The following is a 19,451-nucleotide window of genomic DNA, read 5'->3' on the forward strand; positions in this document are numbered from 1 at the left end:
AGAGGCACAGCTCCACCTCACTGATGAGGCCCTAGTAGGCCAAAACACATGTCTGGGGTTGCTGTTGGTACTCTTGTTCAGAGGAGGATTTCCTTAGCATTTCGGTGCTGGACTGCCCTTGGGCAGGACAAAGACTGATATGCAGGGATATTTCTCCTCTGTGAAAGGGAAGTGAGCTAATGACTAGGTTGAGCCTCTCCCGGGGGCCATCCAGCCAAGATCAGGTCAATGGGCTGTGTATGTGCCGGTAGAGGGACTCCCAGACCACGCTTGTTTTGTGTCTTGGTTTCTCTCCTTGATTCAATGTTGTTCACAAATTTCTGAAAATTCCCTACCTCCTATGTCTTCTAATGAGGCTACTGTGTTCTCTGAAAGACACAGGGGACCCCACACTCTGGGTAGGAGTATTAATGTAATAGTTAATCGCAGAAAGACATCCAGAGGATACAATTCAAAAGTTTGGTATCAAGGATTTTTATTAGACCTGATACAATTTTAATGTATGAAACAAATCATGATTTAATCTGCACTTGTAAAAACAATTTACAAAGCAGGAAACAACTTATTTAAGAACACATCTAAATGGTAAAATTCATCCTATTCAATCGTCCAAGCATTCATCCACATGCATCTTTCCAACAATCCACTCATACCAAGCACCAATACAATATAAAATCTATAAAAATTTCATGACATACAATTCATCAGAAAAATGTATAGAAAGAATGTTCGATCAATCTGTAAAGCCACAATAGATAGTATCAGTGGCTCAAAAAGTTGAGATGGGTCCCAGAAGTCTCCAACCACGGCCTCATCCCAATTTTAAACTCTACCGGTTTCGACGTATGTACTTTATTATAGTAACGTTTTCATCAGGAGTGAAAGGTTTACATTAGGTTTCATTTCTCTGTAGTCTGCATCTTTTTCTTCACCAATCCTTTGTCCTTTGCTAAATGGCCATGGAGCCATTTTCGGCCAACAAACGCATATGGAACATCATGTAAACCAAATTCGCTTCGCGAGGGAAGCAGCACGCCCGCGCTCTCAACTTGCTGCCTCGAAGCATTTCAAGCGATTCAAGCAAAGTCACGACTCCCTTCTAATGAGGCTACTACACATTTATCTTTTGTAAATGTGCTGTTTTCTTTCTCTGTTAAAGGCTATGTGGACATGCAGTCTGATTGAGATATTGAATGTATTTTCTCAAGTTTTCTGCAATGCATGCCAACCTTGGGCTGGAGGTTTTTCTTCCTCCTGGACTCAGCATGTGTATCAATAGTTTGTGAACCATTACTAAGCAAAGTCAAATAGTTATTTTCTGCTTCGGAGGCAAATGCAACTACATGTTCAACCTCTTCTTTCTTTTGTGTTAGCTTAGCTCCAATAGCATATGCACTGATGCTGTGGTGCTGTATGTTATCCATTGCGGATGAAACCATTTTAAGTATGGTGCTTCTGATATCATTTTCTTCACCCCATCAAATTCCTGTTTCTGTATATTGGTCCATTTGAAATCAGCACCCTTCTTAAGCATGTTTCTCATCTTCACAGTCACTCCGAGAACTGCGGTACAAACTTGGCATAATATTTGCTTAGTCTCAAGAATGAATTTAGTGCCTTCCAGTTGTGGGGAGCTGTGGCATCTACTGGGGCCTGTAATAGATTATTTTTCGGTTGGATGCTACTTGGTGATATTGTGTATCCCAGATACAGCTTTTCCAGAACTTCTCCAAGTACTCTGTCATGTGTTTGTTTGTTGTCCGCATACACTAACATGTTGTCTTGGAAGTAGGACACTTTACCAATTTTATTCAATATAAAATCCATCATTGTTTGGACAATGAGGCAGCAGACAATAACCCATTTGGCATGCAAGTGAATTGATAAATGCCAAAAGAGGTGATAAACAATATGAGAGGCCTTGAATTGTGTAGTCTGATTTGGTGGTAGGTGTCTCTCATGTCTAGTTTTGAGAAGTATTTGGCGTCTTTCATCATCAGAATAAGTTAATTTGTGCTTAGAGGAGGGTAGCTGTCTTTTAATGTTTCTTGGTGCAAACTGTGTACTTCTATGAATATTCTCAAAGCTTTGGACTGTGGATTTTATATAAGGACAACTGGGCACAAACAACCATGATTTTTGGCAATTGCTCTTGCAGCGGGATTAGGCATAACCTTGTGTCTCACTGGCATCGCTCCTGATATCATTTATATTTTATTTACGTTGTTTTTTATTGAACTCTGTGCTGCTTCAGAGAGTGTGACAAATCCAGGGAATTTGTCCCTTCTCCCGAAGTGGCAGCTGTCCCATTTGGGAGTAGGGAGGGGAGCCTGCTATGCTTAACAACTGCTAGGGGCAGTGCAAGCAGGATCCCACTGGGGTGACTGCCCCATAGAGGACAAAGAATCCCCAGGAAGGGGTTTTCTTCATCCTCCCTCTAGTACAGAGTACCATTCATGTGTTGATTATATGGGAATTGAGCAAGACAATTGTGTGCTTTTGACATGGCTAATATGGTTTCTGACCCGGTAATAGTCCCAACATTGTGTGAATCACAAAATCAACGAATGGCCCAACTCCCAGTTCAGATTGAACCATAAAGAGACCTCACAAGCAATTGAGAGATTGAAACTCCCACAGAGCAAGCTGCAGATGGAGGAAGTCTTGCAGAGTCAGCCACAGGTGAAGGCAGTCTGGAGGAGTCTGCTGCGAGAGGAGACATCTTCCTGGTAGGTGGGGCCCAGCAGCAGCAGCCCGTTGCAGATGCCATCTGCCACGGAAGAGCCAAAGAGCCCATAAAATGCTACTCTCCCTTATGCGGCCATGGCCACAGGATAGAAGGAGCCTCGACCAGAGAGACTTTGAACTGCACAAACAGGCGCTTGCCTGGGCAAGACCAGAGGGACATTTAAGTGGAGGTCGGAAACCAGCTTCCAGGATAAGAGTGAAACCCTTTGCAGACCTTTCTGGCTGAGTTTATGTTAATATTTTGTGTTAGTGATAGGGCCAGAACTTAGGTTAGCCTAGGTTTTAGGCAGAGGACTGCGTTTTGTTGTGGACCATCCTGATGAGCATTCTTTATTATTTTCTAGACATGACAAAGAACATCCTAGAAGTACATGACCTCTTGTCTGCCTCCCGGGTCTGACCTACTACAGGAGGCTCTTCACTACTTACTGATAAAACTTGATTCAAGGCAGTTGGATCTGGTTCAATGTTTAATGTTTAGTTTGGCTTGCTCATCCCAACCCAGCACCACTGTACCTTTTGATGAAAAGTGCACTCTGGTTCCAGCTCTTCTTCCCTTAAAGTAGATTCAATGGTTTATGTAGCTTAGTAATTGTATGCTGGTTCCTCAAAATAATTTCAGTAGTAGTTTGGTTGGTACTGCAACTTCATCTTGTCCTGCTATTTCTTGGTAGGTATTGTGAGAAACTTGATGGTGTTCTCCCACCTACTCCACCGGGATCCTCTAAATAGGTGGCCAGTGAATGGCCATCACTTTTTGAACCCGACCCGGAGGGTGGAAAAGCAAGGGAGGATCATCTGTGTGGAGGGTCACAGGAATTGGGAGGAGAACATCTGAGGGCACGACATGGCATTCCCCCTTTTCTCATTCCACCTCAATACCCTTTCCCTCAGCTTTCATGGGGTATTTCCAAACCCATTCCATCTCCCCCTGGCCATTTCCAACAAATACTGGGACGAGGAAGAGGCAACTGGGAGTATTAATGATATCCCATAGGAATAACATTGGGAGTGTATGAAAACCAGCTGTAGAAATAACCTTTGTTGTCCCATTGTAGAGTCAGGCATTTACTAATTATCACTCACACCTGACTCCACTTGACTGTTTTTCCAACTATAAAATGTGTGGTTCTAGACATGTGAAAAAGCAAGCTGGGGACGTTGTCTGACCAGAGGAGCCAAGGAGCAGAGACCAGCAGGATCTGCAGTCTGGAGGAGAGCGGCATGCCGAGATGCTGGGCCGGTGTTCTGAAGGGGCTGCAGTATGGCTAGAGAGCCATCTCACAAGGGAGCCGGCGCAAAGAACCCTACATGCTACTATTGGCGGTCAGTACATTGCTTTTTTCCTTGGGACCTGTGCCGGCCCCAAGGGTTACTATGGGGCAGGTGGTGATTTTCTGAACCCATATAGAAATACCTGTATTCGAACTCTATTTGGAACCCTACATCCTGTTGGTATCCATATGACTACCCTTGCTGCGTGACACCAAGCCTCTGTGGGAACGAATCCGAGTACTTGGGAACTGCAGCTCCGGCCAGGTAAGAAATTTGACTGGCGTTGCAAGAATAGACTCATAACATTAGTGCCCAATAACTATGGGCACCCTTACTATAATCCAACTCACTAGATACCTCTGTACCCCCCACAGGGTCCCAGATTAGGAGCCCTTATGAAGGCAGACTTGCCACATTTTACCACCGCTGAAACGTGAAGAGTACAAGGAACATTTGAAGATAATTTGTTTCCCTGTCTTCAGATTTTTTGTCCAACAATCTTCTGCCACCTTAGCAAGGCAAAGATATCTTTTACCCCACGACCCTGCAACATTGATTCTTTTTTCGAAAGTATATTGATTTCTTAAGGGTAACTATGTACCGTCACCGCGCTCAACAGTGTAGTGGACTCACTGAACTCTCAGTATGCACTTGAGCCCTCAAAATTGCTTTGACAGTGATTGAACTAACAAGCATTGTTTCTCTGTTATTTGTGTTTTCATTATTTTCTGTACATCAAGCACTATTGTAAACTGCACTTAATTACGTGCACTATGCAAGGTGTTGTCAGTATAATTTTTGCAAAAATATGATTGCATTTTGTCACAATTGTATGTTGATGTTTTGTCACAATTACTTGTTTGGATATTCATTGATTACTCTTTGAAGGTCAGAATAAATACACGTTCAAGAGCACCGCGTACACTGATACAGCGGGCGGTGATTATTAGTAGCGGTTGATTTAATCATAGGATTTCTACATTAAGAAACCTAATCCTTTTTTAAAATAACCAGTGGACAGCTCTAAACTCAAGTACCTGTCCATCCCAAATGGTCGTGTTTCTATCTATTAACAGTAAGGGTGCACTCATTTGTTTATATGCTCAGCCCCACACAACCAGAAAGGACGGCTTGTCAACGCGCTGCTGGCCTGGTGACTCGGGAGCATGTAGCTGACTAAAGCAGAGCGGGCGGAAGGAATATGTAATGCGGCACAGAGCAGAAAAGATGAAAGGAAAAGAAACTTGTGAAGCAAGAGCAACAGGATTAAGAGAAAGCAAGACGAAGCAAGAGAGGCAGAGTGTGCAAGGGCCACGAAGTGAAAGAACTGTAGTAAAAAGGGCGGGAACGACCGGAAACGAGGGAGAAGGGTGCAAATGACCTGGCAGAGTGGAAAGTGTGCAAGTGTGCACAAGAACGCTGGAAAAGGCGCCAGTGGGAACTGGAAGATAAAGAGAGTGCAAGTGGGAACGGGAAAGCTGAAAAAAGCTGCCAGTGGGCCCAGGAAGTTAAAGAAGGTGAAAGTGTGCACAGAGGAAGTTAAAGAAAGTGCCAGTGGGCACAAGAAGGAGACGAAGGTACAAGTATGCATGAGAAGGAAAGAAAGGTGCCAGTGGACATCAGAAATGAGTCATTAAGCAAAAGGTTAAGATGAAAGACAGAGGTTAAAGATCACAGTGGTTGCTCTTAAGAGGAGCAAAGAACCTGGCATTTTCTCTGATGCTACCCCTTTAAATAATTGTATATGAAAGAAAGGTATAGCCTGACAAACTGAACTTGTCTTTGAAGCTCAAGAGGGGCCTAAACCTGGGGAAGGAACCCTAAGAGGCCTGAACGCTGTACTTGTATTTGAAACTTGAAGTGGGTCTAAGCCCAGGGAAGGGAACCCTGAGAGGCCCAAGAGTTGGACTTGTGTTTGAAGCTTAAGTGGGGCCTAAGCATGGGGAAGGGAACTCTAAGAGGCCTATCAAAGTGGAATCTTGAATATTTTGTGTTACCGAAGGAACTGAAGCTTGAGGAAGGGAACTTCAAGGTGTTAAAGACATTGATATTGTTTGAACTATGGGGAAGGTCCTATGAACAGTCCCTTTTTGATTGAACTCAGTCTTTTTTAAGCTGACCAACCTACACCTGGTGAGAAGACCATGTGAAACCAATCCTGTTTTTCTTATTGTTGTTGAACCATTTCCTGCTTTTGAAAGACTTCCTAACACATTTTTGTCAAAGAGTGAGGCAAGCATAGGTTTAGACACAGGCAGATTATTATTTTGGACTTCCAGACTTCGATGGCCCTTAAAAACATCAGTTAAAGGAACCATCCCTTTGGTGTTAGGGCCAGTTAAGCATTACACCAACACAAAAACTTTAGTAAATAAAGGTTTTCAAAACAAATATCTTTGAGTCTGGGTCGCTCTTGATACCATGCTTGGCTCACAGTATGTATTGCAAATATGGTCACATCCTATCCAGAGTTGGCCGTTACTCTGGTCCCTCCGCCGTCCACCTTTATCACGCAATGTGGTTTTTCTTTTTTCTTCCCATGTCTACCATCAAGACAGTGGGTTGGTCTTCTTCCGAGGAGTTTTCATCTGCCATTCTTATTGTTACTCTACCATCACAACTTTGTGTCGTCTCACTGGGCATGCTGCAGCAAATTGTCCAATGCTCTTGCAGTTGGTGCACTCCTTCCCTTCTCATTGGCCAGGTGTCTTGTACTACTGCATCTATGGCATCTCATTGGTTCTCTCCTCCTTTGTCTGCTGTCTCTCGTGTCACTTCTCATTCTAGACCCTTCTCAAACCCTTCGAAAATGGGGTGCATGTATTTCCCTGTTCTGTGTTCCTCCCACCATTTCTATCGATCTTGACGTCCTTTCTTCTCTCGCTCTAGCTATCTAGACCACCTTGTCCAGCTTAAGTTCTTTCTCCAGTTATGAATTTGTCATGTATTGTCTTACACTTAATGTGCACAGTCAGCATGTTGTATAGCATGTTTTCTATGTTGTTTCCAAATACACTCAATGGATCCATCTCATGTAATCTAGTGATATATTAATCTATAGGTTTTGCATTCTCTTACTTCCTTGTATAAACTCTTATTCTATGTAGAACTGTGTTTTCTTTGTTGGAGAACCTTTTAACTATTCTTCTAATTGCATCGCAATACTACTTACCGTGTTTTCCTCATGGATATTTTAGCCGTTTCCATATTTGTCTTGGTGTTTTCACCTCGGCTGTTTTCGCTGCCATTTTTTCAAAAATAAATACATGTGTTGTGTGTTTGGGGTAGGAGATTAGAGAGGTGGATGGCAGGGTGAGGTGTGCGTTTAAAGGAGGGGTGGAGCCCCCATTAAAAAAATATGAAATGCAGCAAAATCGCCCGCAGTGAAAACACCACAGCAAATATGCAAACAGCCAAAAGAGCTGTGAGGAAAACAAGTGAAACCCAGTATACACATCATCATCTCCATTCTAAACAGGTCTGGATTTAATCCTGCAAACATACTTTGTCCTCCTCATCCATTGCGTTGAGCAACATGGCTTTCTTCCTCGCAGGGGCGTATTCTGCTCCACCCAATGTGTAACCTCACTTCACACTTACATATACACCTTCTGGTGATCTCCATATTCAGGGTGTCCACCTTAAACTTTCTCCATTGAATTGTCCAAATTGTTAATCCAAGGGATGGCCTTGCAGTCTCTGCGAATGCAAAATCTAGTCATGTGTTCAAGATATCCATAATGAATATGTATGAGGTACATCTACACAAGGCAACAAGACAGAGATTATTCGCATTGGTATTTTTAAAACCCAACTGCATTTCATTATTTGCTGGGTCGATGAACACAGCAAAAGTCCCACTTTTCACTCGAATTGTGTACACAATGAACAAAACTATGCATTTGTATTTTACTGCCACCTTCTCACTGACACACGTTCTATGTATGCTCTTCTTTCCAGTGTCCAGGATAAAGAGAAGAGTCCATCCACGAAACTTCAAACAAGAGGAGAAATGGCTGATATTGCTGCTCGTTCATCCTACAAAACAGTTTTGGACAAATTTTCTCTCCAGCCAGACTCTGAACGCGATTCTGTCTTGAATGCCACCTTCCCGGCTGGCTTCCTTTGGGGCACAGCAACCGCATCCTTTCAGGTTGAAGGCGGATGGGCAGAAGATGGAAAAGGAGAAAGCATATGGGACAGGTTCTCGCACCACGGTCATGCCCACCAGAATGAAACCACAAACACTGCATGCGACAGTTACCGCAAAATTGATTATGATGTCTACCTACAGAGGGGTTTACAATCACGGGTATACAAATTCTCTATATCCTGGTCCAGAATATTTCCAACAGGCCATAAAAACAGCAAGAACCTGGCAGGTGTGAATTACTATAAGAAATTAATAAGCAGCCTACTGGATTCAAATATTGAACCAATGGTGACCTTATACCACTGGGACCTTCCACAGGCACTGCAGGATCTGGGTGGCTGGCAGAATGAGAGCACTGCAGATGCATTTGTGAATTACGCTGACTTCTGCTTTGCCACTTTTGGGTCTCAGGTGAAACACTGGATTACCTTCCATGAACCATGGGTGGTGAGCTACGCTGGCTATGGTACGGGGGAACACGCCCCTGGTATTCGTGATCTAGGAGCAGCTTCATACAAGGTAATCACCAATGCAACTGCTATTCAATAAAGGGCAATTATCAAAATGTGCATAGTATGTGAATGTCTCTTTGTGAAAATAGAACACGTGACTGGCAGCCTGACTGCACTGACCATTTAGAGACTGAAAAGTTAAGGTGACTGTGTGTAAAGCGATTTGGCCACAATCCTAAAATCTTAAGTCTTCAGGATCTTCAGGATCCAAAGATGACTTGCACAGAAAATAATCTTGCTCTATGTGAAGTCTAAGATATTAAGACACTTTTTCTCTTTGCTTTTCTGCAGTCAGAGTGCCAGGACTGGCTGTACCTCCTCCGCACCCTATTATGTATCCTAATAACACGCTACATAACATTTTCCGTCCACCTACCTTTTTTCCTTAAAGATTTATTTATTCATTTTACATTTATTAAAAGCACAAAACTCAAGGGCATCAAGGTACTGTTGCAACTAGGTATTATGGACAGGCAGGAAGGAAAAACAACATATAGCAGACGGTGTAGTGCTCAAGCACTAGGTAAAAAGCCACACTTTTAGGGCTTTTCAGAAGCGCCAGCACGATTGTTCTGCCGTCAGGTGTGGTTGGATGAGGGCTCCATTGTCGAGCAGCTACGGAAGGGAAACTGGCACCTCCACTTTTGGCTCACTTAGATTTAGGCAGGACAAGTCTGTGCACGTAAGCTCTCCTGATGGGTCTGGAGGACTGGCCTTTAACAAAGCTTTGGGAGAAGTAAGATGGGGCTGAGTTGGATAGGCCTCGTTGCGTGATAGAGAGTGTTTTGAAGATGATCCTCTCTTTAACTGGCAGCACGTGGGCACTCCTTGCTTCATATATGTGCTCTCTTCTAGGGATGTTGAGGGCCGCACGGGTGGCATTGTTCTGGATCACTTGTAATTTGTGAATGTTATGGGAGCATGTGCATGCAAAGAGGGCGTTGCAATAATCCAGTTAGGCTCCAATGATAGATTTGATGATGGTGAGGAAGTTGGCAGGGGCTAGGAAGTGTCTGGCAGCATGAATGGACTTCGTGGTGTAGGCAGCAGATGTCGCGATGGCGTTGACGTGACGTGTTAGAGAGGGTGAGGAGTCTAAGTAGACTCCCAAGGTCTTTACTGATGTGGAGACTGGTATCTGCAGATTGTCAAAGTTGAAGTTTCTAAATGGGGGAGTTTAGGGCAGCTAGTGGGCCGACCATCAGGATCTCAACCGTTTCATCATCGAGACAAAGGCCATTAGTGACTACCCAAGCATGGACAACAGTAGATTGAGTTCAAGGCGTGGGAGTCATTAGATGTGCACCCTGTTGATTTTCTTTTGTCTGTGTCTATGTCATGTCTAGAGCTTGTCAAAGTAACTGACAGTCCTAATTCATAAAGAGCATTATAAGAGGAAAGATCATTTGCACTGTCCTTTTAACCTGTAACAATGCTTTTCCCCTGCAGAACCCTTTTCATCACTTCCTGCCATGTCTCATCTCCCCAATTTCTGTATGTGTTACTAGCCATGGATTTTCCCTCCTTGTATCTCATCCAGACCCTGACATTCACACCAACTCCAGTAATAATCTAGATTTGAAAAGCTGTTTTGGAGACTCATTATTTTAAGTCACTTAGCACTGTTTGCTGTCCTTATTTTACTAAATCCATCCAAGACTGAGGTTATGTTTATAACTATCGGGATCCTGATCTGACGTTTAAAACCCTGCTGTATCTAATTTAACATGTCAAAACTAAGATTCCGAGTTTCATCGTAGAGTCCGATACAACCTGGGAAACGCAGGTTTTTGTGGTGGTTAGTAACAGTACCATTAACTGAAACTTACCCTTGACATGCCTACATGTCGCATCTAGCACGTGCCCTAGTAATTGGCAGCACAGTCTGCTGGGCTCGTCAGGGAGCTTTTGCATCCAGATCAGCTTGGCATTCCAGGTGTCAGAGTCTTGGCCGCAGGCCAGGGTTCTTCATCCCATTCTAAACCTCAGGATTGGATTTGTAGTGTGGAGCTTGGTGTCGATTAGCCATTTGTAGTTTGGATTAGCATTTGGAACTACACGTTTAGTTGTTCACTAATGTTTCAGAAGTGCTCCCTTAACAAGGTATTGTCAATGTAGCGTTTTCTCCCTTAAAGCACCCTGTTTGATGTGTTTTGCTTTTTCCAGATTGTCCCTGCTGTGTATGCAGTCTTCCTCTCACATGGCTGCAGAAGGGGATTTAAACTGCTAGTCACGGAATGTAGCTGACTCACAAATCTTTTCACCTTGCCAATTGCAGCTGGGCGCTTTGTAACGTGTCTCTTTTATTTGCTGACCTCTGTATCTGCATTCTGATTTCCTAATTGTGCCTTTTCCCATTGGACCGCCTTCACTGGGAGCACTCTTCCATCACCAGTCTGCCCTTCTTCATCAATGTAGTCCTTGATCCTTGAAGTTGATACACCCAAGGAGACAGGCACCTCGTTGCCAGCTAATTTATGTTTTTCAAATAGAACATGACTGTGACAGTCATACACGAGGACGCCATGCAACAGCACCACCTGCTTTTCCTTTCTCCCAACAAAGGCAGGCACTGGGTGCCACTTGCACCTCAGAAACAATGAGCAGATATTCCTAAAATTGTTCTTTTGTCCCCAGTGGCTCTAAACACAACAAACGCGGCTAATGATACGGCATTAAGATGTTTTACCCCTTGTGGGAACAGCTTATTCAGGCCACTCACCTTTACTTTTATGTCCCCTATGAGTCTGGGATCCAAACCCTCAGCTGTGTTTTCCTTGGATTGAACCTATTAGAAGCCTACTTGAAGAATGGCGAACACAGCAGCAGAAATGGAAGGAATGCTATGACTGTGCTGCCCAACTGGAAGCCGATGATCAGAATCAGGCAAACCGCTATAGAGCACAGGCATTTTTCATGAGGCAAAGAAGTGGCAGAAGGCATGGGGTGTGGGCCAATATGTTTTCTGGTAACTAGGTTAAGCCCTTGCATATTCAATGTAAGGTCCCTTTTCTTTTTACTGCGCTGGTGCGGGGCAAAGATCCACTGTCAATGCACAGGGACTTCTGAAGACATGAAGGATGGGTTCACCACTTGCGAAGAAGTCTAAGGCTCGCCATACTCCTGGAAATAGCCACTCCCCTCTTAGTTGGAGGTCAGGTGGGTGGTAGTAGTAGGCATCACTGCAGGCATGTCAAACATTACCATAATTATAGGAATCATGGGCCCTCCCCTTCTACGCCCTTGGTGACAACTACTCTCCTTGTACCGTTGCTACCAGTGGGGGCTCTAGTGGTGCTTCCCATTAGGATTGTTTGGCCTTTGCCTTTTGTTCTTCCTGCTGTGTCTCTCCCCAATGCTGTAGCAATGCTTGTTCCTACTTTCACTTGATCAGTTATGTGCTTATGATAGTGTAGGCAACAAATGGTAAAATTGACAGATAGTTACACAATGGAAGGTGGGCACCAACTCCTAAGCATCCTGCAGCGGAAAAGGATGTTCCAATGGGCACAAGGGAACATTAAACAATTATGAGGACATTTAAATTGGAGCAAAGGTAAAGTAAATTATGATGGCAGGGTTACTTGATGGATTGGTCCAGCTTTACTCTAACCATGTATTTTGGGATTTAGTAGTGTCTCCGAATTTTACAGAGGCTCCTGAATAAGAGGATATATTTGACAGATCTAGTTCCTTTCCCATGATTGGCCTATCTCTTCACCAGGGTGTTATAAAGAGTATACGCCCAGAATGCTATGACCCTGCAAAGACATGGGTGCCCTGAAGCCGGCCAAACATGAACTTTGGTTTGAGTTTTAAGACAGAGTTCTTGATTCCCTCGAGATTGACTACACACAATTGCCAGCCATCCTGCAGTTGCATTGGAGGATGCTGAACACATAGGCGCTATTGATAAGAAAGTTGAGGTGCTGCTCAAAAGAACTTTGGCTCTTGAAAGGAGTTCCGACAGCTCTAGGCTTGTTGACATTACAAAGAAGCAAAATCTATTCATATCAGACATTGATCTTGGTAATCTCAAGATGATATCTATTGGAAATCTTTTGGCACTATCAGCTGGAATTAAATTCTTCCTTAGAGTGTGGAATCAAGAACTATCCAAGAGAGCATTCCTGCTCAATCTTCCTTTTCTGGGACACAGGCATGTGGGTCCTGCCTAGGAGAATTAGTTAAACAGATGACTTCTCATTCATGCCAGGCTTACAGCTACTGTTTGGAACTAGCTGGATATTTGATTTATTCTCCTCAGATTAATGAAGGTCTGGATTCTTTTCAACTGCATATAATCCAATTTATCTTTCATTCTTTGCAAATGCAAAGACTCTGCATGTTTGCAAACTCCCTTTAACATAACGGCTGTATTTGTAGAGCACATGTTCACCCGCCAAGGGCATTATGGTGCTATTGACAGATGTGAAGAACCTGAGGGCATCCTCACTTCTTTTCCCCACTTGGTCCTCCTCTCAGGTGGCCAGGGAAATGCCATCGCTTTTGGATCCTGACCCTGGGGGTGGATATGCGAGGGAGGATCACTTGGGTGGAGGGAACTTTGGGAGCGGGTAGAGGACGTTTTTGGATGAGACATGGCATCCCCATTTCCTTGTCAAAGTGAACCCCCTATTCCCCGTGCCTTCATGGGCGCTGTCAGTCTTTGTTCGTTTCTTCCACCCAAAAAGTCCCACAGACAGTTCACCTTAATACTTGGACCAGGAGGAAACAACCGGGAGTTATGCGAACTTCCATTCATTCAAACTTCCCTAAACACCACTTTGGCACTGAGACCAGGAAGAGGACTTTGGAGGAATTAAGTTCTAATAGCCAGGCATGTCCAGCTAATATAATAGGTTTCAACGGATTGGGTTGTTTGCCCGCAACGGAAAGGTTAGTGGCAGAAAAGACAGTAGCTAACTTGACCGTTATGGTCAAACAACCGGGTCACCAAAGTTAATGCTTCCCCAAACATACCCCACAAACGGCCACACTTTACTTACCTTTTGCTTTTGGCGGCACACTTCGTTGTGTGTCGCCGACTCCCTGTGGCACCGGTTCCCTTCATTTACGTGCTTGGGAACTACGCTGCAGGGTCCTTTTCTTTTTTTAACTTTATTCCCCTATGTGGGGGACACCCTGCAACCCCCAATCTGAAAATGCAGAACATGAGGGGTGGGGGACACCGCGGCATCCCCTGCTCCTCATGTTCAGTATTTTCGGATTCTCAATGGAAAGGGCCAAAAAAGACTTTATCCATTTGTACGAATGGTACAGGCCTTTTTCGGTCTTTTGGACCATTCGTACAAATGTATACAGTCTTTTTGGACATTTTCGTTTCAACATGGTCAGGCAATTAAAGTTAAGGACTGACACATGAAGTCATTTGTCAAGTCCCAGGTGTATAAAAATGGTGACCGCACAGCACAATGGGAGAGACGGCCTGGAGAGAAGAACACTGCCTGGAGAAGTGGAGCAGCTGGACAGGAAGGGGCTTGAGAGAAGCCATGCAGAGCAGGAGTGCGTGAGAGATGCCAGGGCCAAGGCTGGCCGTGAGAGGATCTGAGGCCCTGTTGTCCTCCCTGCCTGGTGCTCACAGCAGGAGCTGTGGAGCACTGAAGCCTTCCGATCGCTGCAAGATTCCAAGATAGCTAGTGGTGCTCTCAGTAGCATCCACTGGGGAAGAGCGCAGATACGCATTACGCCATTCCAGCATGGCGAGTGCTGCTCGTCATTGCTCCCGCGAAAGGAAGGCATAGCAAATCGAAGCCTGGAAGCGAAGCCGAGAACCCCAAAGGAGCTGCCGCTTACCACTGGTGAGTGAAAAGAAGGAAACACTCATACCGGGGCGCTGCAGGGACTGGAAAAGAATGTGCATGAATGCTGATCAAGCTGAGAACTGTTATAATTAATATGGAAGGCCAATACCAGTATATTTGAATACAGAACAAGTTGCAAGCCATCACTGAAGTGCTTTTGAAAGTTGAAACACGTAACATTGTATAACAAAGTGACTGAAAGACAGTAAGGGTATATTTGGATACTGTATAGAACAAAAGCAAGTGATGAGCCCTTATGAATGAAATAAAAGCAAGGTGGTATTAATGGGAATTACCACGGAATAAGATGCATGAGCCACAAATGGTGGCAAAGCCAGAAAGCTATCATGAAGGATTTGAAATAAGAGTGGACGTCACTATGGTGGTCAAGATAAAAGATTGGCAAGAAAGATATTATGTGAAACTGAGCGTTGGCCAAATATAAAAGAATCCAAAGAACTACTGGGTAAGAGAAAGAGAAACCCTGTGTTGGCAAAAGACAGAGGAATACAGAAAGCATAATGAAGTGCATAGCGGTATCGTTTGTGTGACCTGTAATGGGTGGACCGTGTGGACCGACAACTGCGCCTAGACTGAGTGACTCCTACTTGGAAAAATCCAAGGAAAGCAAATGTCAAGAAGTTTGTGTTTGGCAACAGTTGTTGAAATGAATTGTAAATGAAGAAATAGAGCAATCTGTGAACTATTGAAAAGCATAGATGACCAACGATTTGAACTGGTATTTTTTTTGAAAGCTAGAAGATTTGAACTGATATTGTATTGTATTGTTTATTATTTATATTGCGCGCCTCACCCTGCGGTATCTGGGCGCATTACAAGGATATGCAGTTTCATAGTTACACACAGAGAAAATACAGTAGGCAATACAAGAGGACATAAAATCATATACACATAGGAGGCATTCATATTTTTTACAATACAGTTTATGTACAAGTGAGGCTGGAGATATATACTCAGAATATACCGTCTATCTAGGTGGAGCGGCATGTATTCTATGGAGGACAGATAAGACTAGTAGGGAGCATCATTACAGTTCTTCATGTCTTTCCTAAATTTATGGAAGGACTGCTCAGATCGAAGTGTCGTAGGTGGTGAGTTCCAAAGTTGGGATGCCAAGACTGTAAACAACCTGAATTGGAGGACCTAGTGAGTCGGGCACAGTGGGTTTTTGAGATTAGCTTGCAGGTATATGCTGTTGCCGAAGCTGTAGCACTGACCTGTTTGCGTATATTCAAAGAGGAGTCTAGGTAGAAGCCTAACGTTTTACCTCATTGGCAACCTTGATGTTATTTCCATCGATATTAAAGGAGCGGTACTGATCGCCCAGTTTAATAATATTGGAAGGGGTGGCTAGGAGGAGCAGCTCAGTTTTCTCATCATTCAGGCATAGACCATGTGTGGCCATACAGGCCTGAATGATGAGATAGTTTTTGTTTATGAGGGCCAAGTATTCAGCATAGTCGCCTGTCAGTAGTATAAGGATCTGGGTGTCATCTGCGTAATTCGTGTAGGTGACACCCAGATGGTCCAAATCATCGAACAGTGGTTTGGTGAATGCATTATACATGGTAGGCGATGCGCACGATCCCTGTGGGATGCCACAAGATATGGGGAATCGAATCAGCTGCAGCTGACGCGGAGAAGACTCTCATGGACCTGTTGTTTAAGAAAGAGTTAATCCAAGCTGTTGTTTCTGTTGAGAAGTGAGTTGCTGTGGAAAGGTGTTTGCACAAAACCTTGTGATCGACCAGATCAAAGGCAGCCGACTGGTCCAACAGGAGCAGGAGGGCTGAACTACCTTTATCTTTCAGATCATCTATCTGGATATTTTGGTCCATCAAGGTTGTTTCTATACTGTGTTGGGGCCTAAAGCCTGATTGACCGAGGCCAAGTAGCTTCTTGGTCTCTCGCTAGTTTTGGATCTGATTATAGGCTGCTTTGTCTATACTCTTTAACAGGAATGGGACTGTTGTGATGGGGCTAAAATGAGTGGGTATACTGGGGTCAAGAGAGGGCTTTTTTAGTAGGGGGAATACCCAAGATTCCTTCAGATTAGTAGGTATAGTGCATGTACGGAAGGAGGCATTGATTAGGGAGGTGATGAAGGGGGCGAGTATGCTTGCTACTTCCTTTATGATAGTGGCTGGGCATGCGTCCCCTTTGTAATTTGACGGTTTGAGGGAGGATATCATTTTTATCACCTCTTGAGAGGATACTGGAGTGAATTTGAATCGTTTAGCCGGTTTAGGGAGGTTAGGAGTTTGTATCCAGGGTTTTCCTTGCGGGAGGAAGTTATGTTTTTTGTTTGTAATTTTATTTTGGAGCAACGTAATTTTATTATCCAGGGCATCTTGAATTTTCATACACCAGATTCAGTCCTTAATACAGTCCTCTGAAGGGGGGGTGGGTGATGCAAGGTCTCTGAGAATTGTAAATAGTACTCTGGTACTGGAGCTGGCTTTGTCAAGCCGTTCATTATAAATATCACATTTAGCTGATATAATTTCTTCTTTATAGTGGTGTGAGGGTATCTTTATTGGCTATAGATGGGTTATTTTTCCAAATGATTTCGCATTTTCTTTTTTCTTTTCATAGCTCTTTGAGTTTGGGGGTGAACCATGTGTTCAAGTGAGCAGTGGGTTTGCGTTTGCAAATTTTTTATGGGGCGATACGGTCAAGTGCCATGGAGATTGTTTTGTTATATAGCTCCACTAACTCCTCTGGGTCAGTAGAGAGTGTAGGCTTGAAGAAAAGGCTTGAGGTTGTCTACTGTAATGTTTTTCCTCTTTCTGGTTGGCAAGCAGGGAGCAATATCAATCAACTTGATAGGAGGTATACAGTCTTGCAAGTTGAACAAAAGTAGGAAGTGGTCCATTCATGGTAGTGGTTCGATAGAGGTCATATTAGTTCTACAATTAAGGTCTGCTACACAGTCAAGGATCCTTCCTTTTTCATGAGTGGGAGCAAGGACTCTCTGAGTAAGGCCTAATTCGGATAGGGTGTTGGCCAGAAGCAAAGCAGAGTGGTCGGTAAGGTCATTAAATCCTAGGTGGAAATCATCTAATAAGAGGATTTGCGAGGAGGGTTTGGTATTGGCAGATATTGCTATATTGATTTCTTCTTCAAAGGATCCTAGAGGTCCCAGGGGTCTATAGATAAAATGCATAGTTAAGGTACGCAACGTGGAGATGGGAAGTTTCGCTGTCAGTAATTCAGAAGAAATTATAGGGTCATGTGGGGCAATTCTAAGTCCAAGTGAGGCTCTAGCGATAAAGGCAATGCCACCACCTCTGGATGACTCTCTATCAGATCTAAGAACTATGTAGTTGTCAGGTGTGGCAATAAGGAGGGACGGGCCAGCTGCTGCATGTAGCCAGGTTTCTGTGATAGCCAGGAAATCCAATTTTTGTATCTATTATCAAATCAGCAATGTCAGCTGCAGGGGCTACTAATGATCTGGCATTGATTAATGCCCCAGTGATTGCTGAGGGGCTAGTATTGTGGGCGGGTGGGTTCAGTATGGTTGGTGGCTACCTAGTTTTCCGAGTGGTTGTTAGGTTTTTTCGTGGTGGTTTTTTGGGGTGTTGGAGGGGTTTGTTGATAGGTAAGGCGATATGAGGTAATTTGTAGGAAATACCCAGCCTTGAGCCTAACCTGGTGTTTCTTATTATAGTTAGACATGGGTGAGTCGGGGAAGGTGACGTGAAAGGGGATTCTATGGTGTCCTGGGAGATGTAGTTCGCATCATGGATGGTGTCTGCAGGCAAGATGTCAACATAAGGGATGAGTGATTGTGTTAGAAGGATGGTGGGGTCATTGGCGAGTCTGGGCTTTAGAGGTGGTAAGAATGTGGTAGGCTTGATCATATTGGTACATGTCAACGGAGGGAGGAAGGCAGTAGGTTTGATGTAACCCATTATAATGGAGTTTTTAGCCATAGAAATGGTGCTGCTACGCATGTAGGTAAGTAAGCTGCAAAAGAAGTGGGATGGCTAAGTAGAGTGGTGATGGTACTTATGATAAAGGCAGGTATAAAGAGACTCAGCCAAGGTGTGGCAGCGCGATATATGTTGTAGATATGCATTATTGCACAGACGCAATAGGATGGCAATTTGCAATCATTAGGAGTGCTTGAAAGGATATCATTTGTCAGCAAGGGTGTACACCGGCCTAATATGTAGACATAAGCTAGCACAAGTCAATTAGGCGCAAAGCGATCAGATAAATCACAAAGTGGATGGTGTGTTACCCTAAGCAGGATCAAGAAGCTGGTCAGGGTGGGCCTCTAACTGAGGAAGCGGTTTTAAAGTGAATAATGCATTACGCAATACTAGTGACATGAGGTACGAAAATGCAAAAATACATTCAGGCAGTTAAAGTTTCTACGCAGTTCACAGGAATCATACTAGACCTTAGGCTGTATGGCAGTAAAGGTAATCTAGTCAATATTGGGCTGTCACAAGCAAGGTTTGACTAACATCAAGCAATAAATTAGGCTGAATTAGAATTGATACGAATTTCATACACGTTGGTCCTTGCAGTGTTCTTTATGCGGTCGGGGTGGGCAAAATATAGCGTGACATTCCAGTCATGTGCTGTGCTTGTTGATGAGCAGAAAAGGAATCAGTGAGACAATAATCCAAATGAAATTAGTGATCTAACGGTACAATCAAGTACTAATTTTTTAACAGAGCTATGCAAAAAGGGTCCATAACAAAGCGATAGGAATGGTGGGTAACATTTGTGAGCTTGTACGTAAAACACAAACACCATTGTAAACAGTACCACAATCAGGTTCAGGGAGACTATGCTTCCGCACAGGCGCGTAGTAGTATGATTCACCCCCACAACAATGTATGTTGATGTAGGAGTTAGACAGTATGATACGGACCAAATTAGTGAGAGCTTTATGTTTGT

General features: G+C 43.8%; 1 protein-coding gene across 1 annotated transcript in view; it reads left to right on the forward strand.

The window, feature by feature from the left end:
* Positions 1–19,451, forward strand: part of LCT (lactase) — a 436,501-nt gene that overhangs the window by 283,024 nt on the left and 134,026 nt on the right. The window contains exon 8 of the mRNA XM_069613984.1: positions 8,029–8,695. Coding sequence (XP_069470085.1) covers positions 8,029–8,695 — 667 coding nt within the window. The remainder of the gene's footprint in view (positions 1–8,028; positions 8,696–19,451) is intronic.

Source organism: Ambystoma mexicanum, chromosome 9 (assembly GCF_040938575.1).
Source record: "Ambystoma mexicanum isolate Mex_15411 chromosome 9, UKY_AmexF1_1, whole genome shotgun sequence".
In the NCBI taxonomy this organism is placed as follows: Eukaryota; Metazoa; Chordata; class Amphibia; order Caudata; family Ambystomatidae; genus Ambystoma; species Ambystoma mexicanum.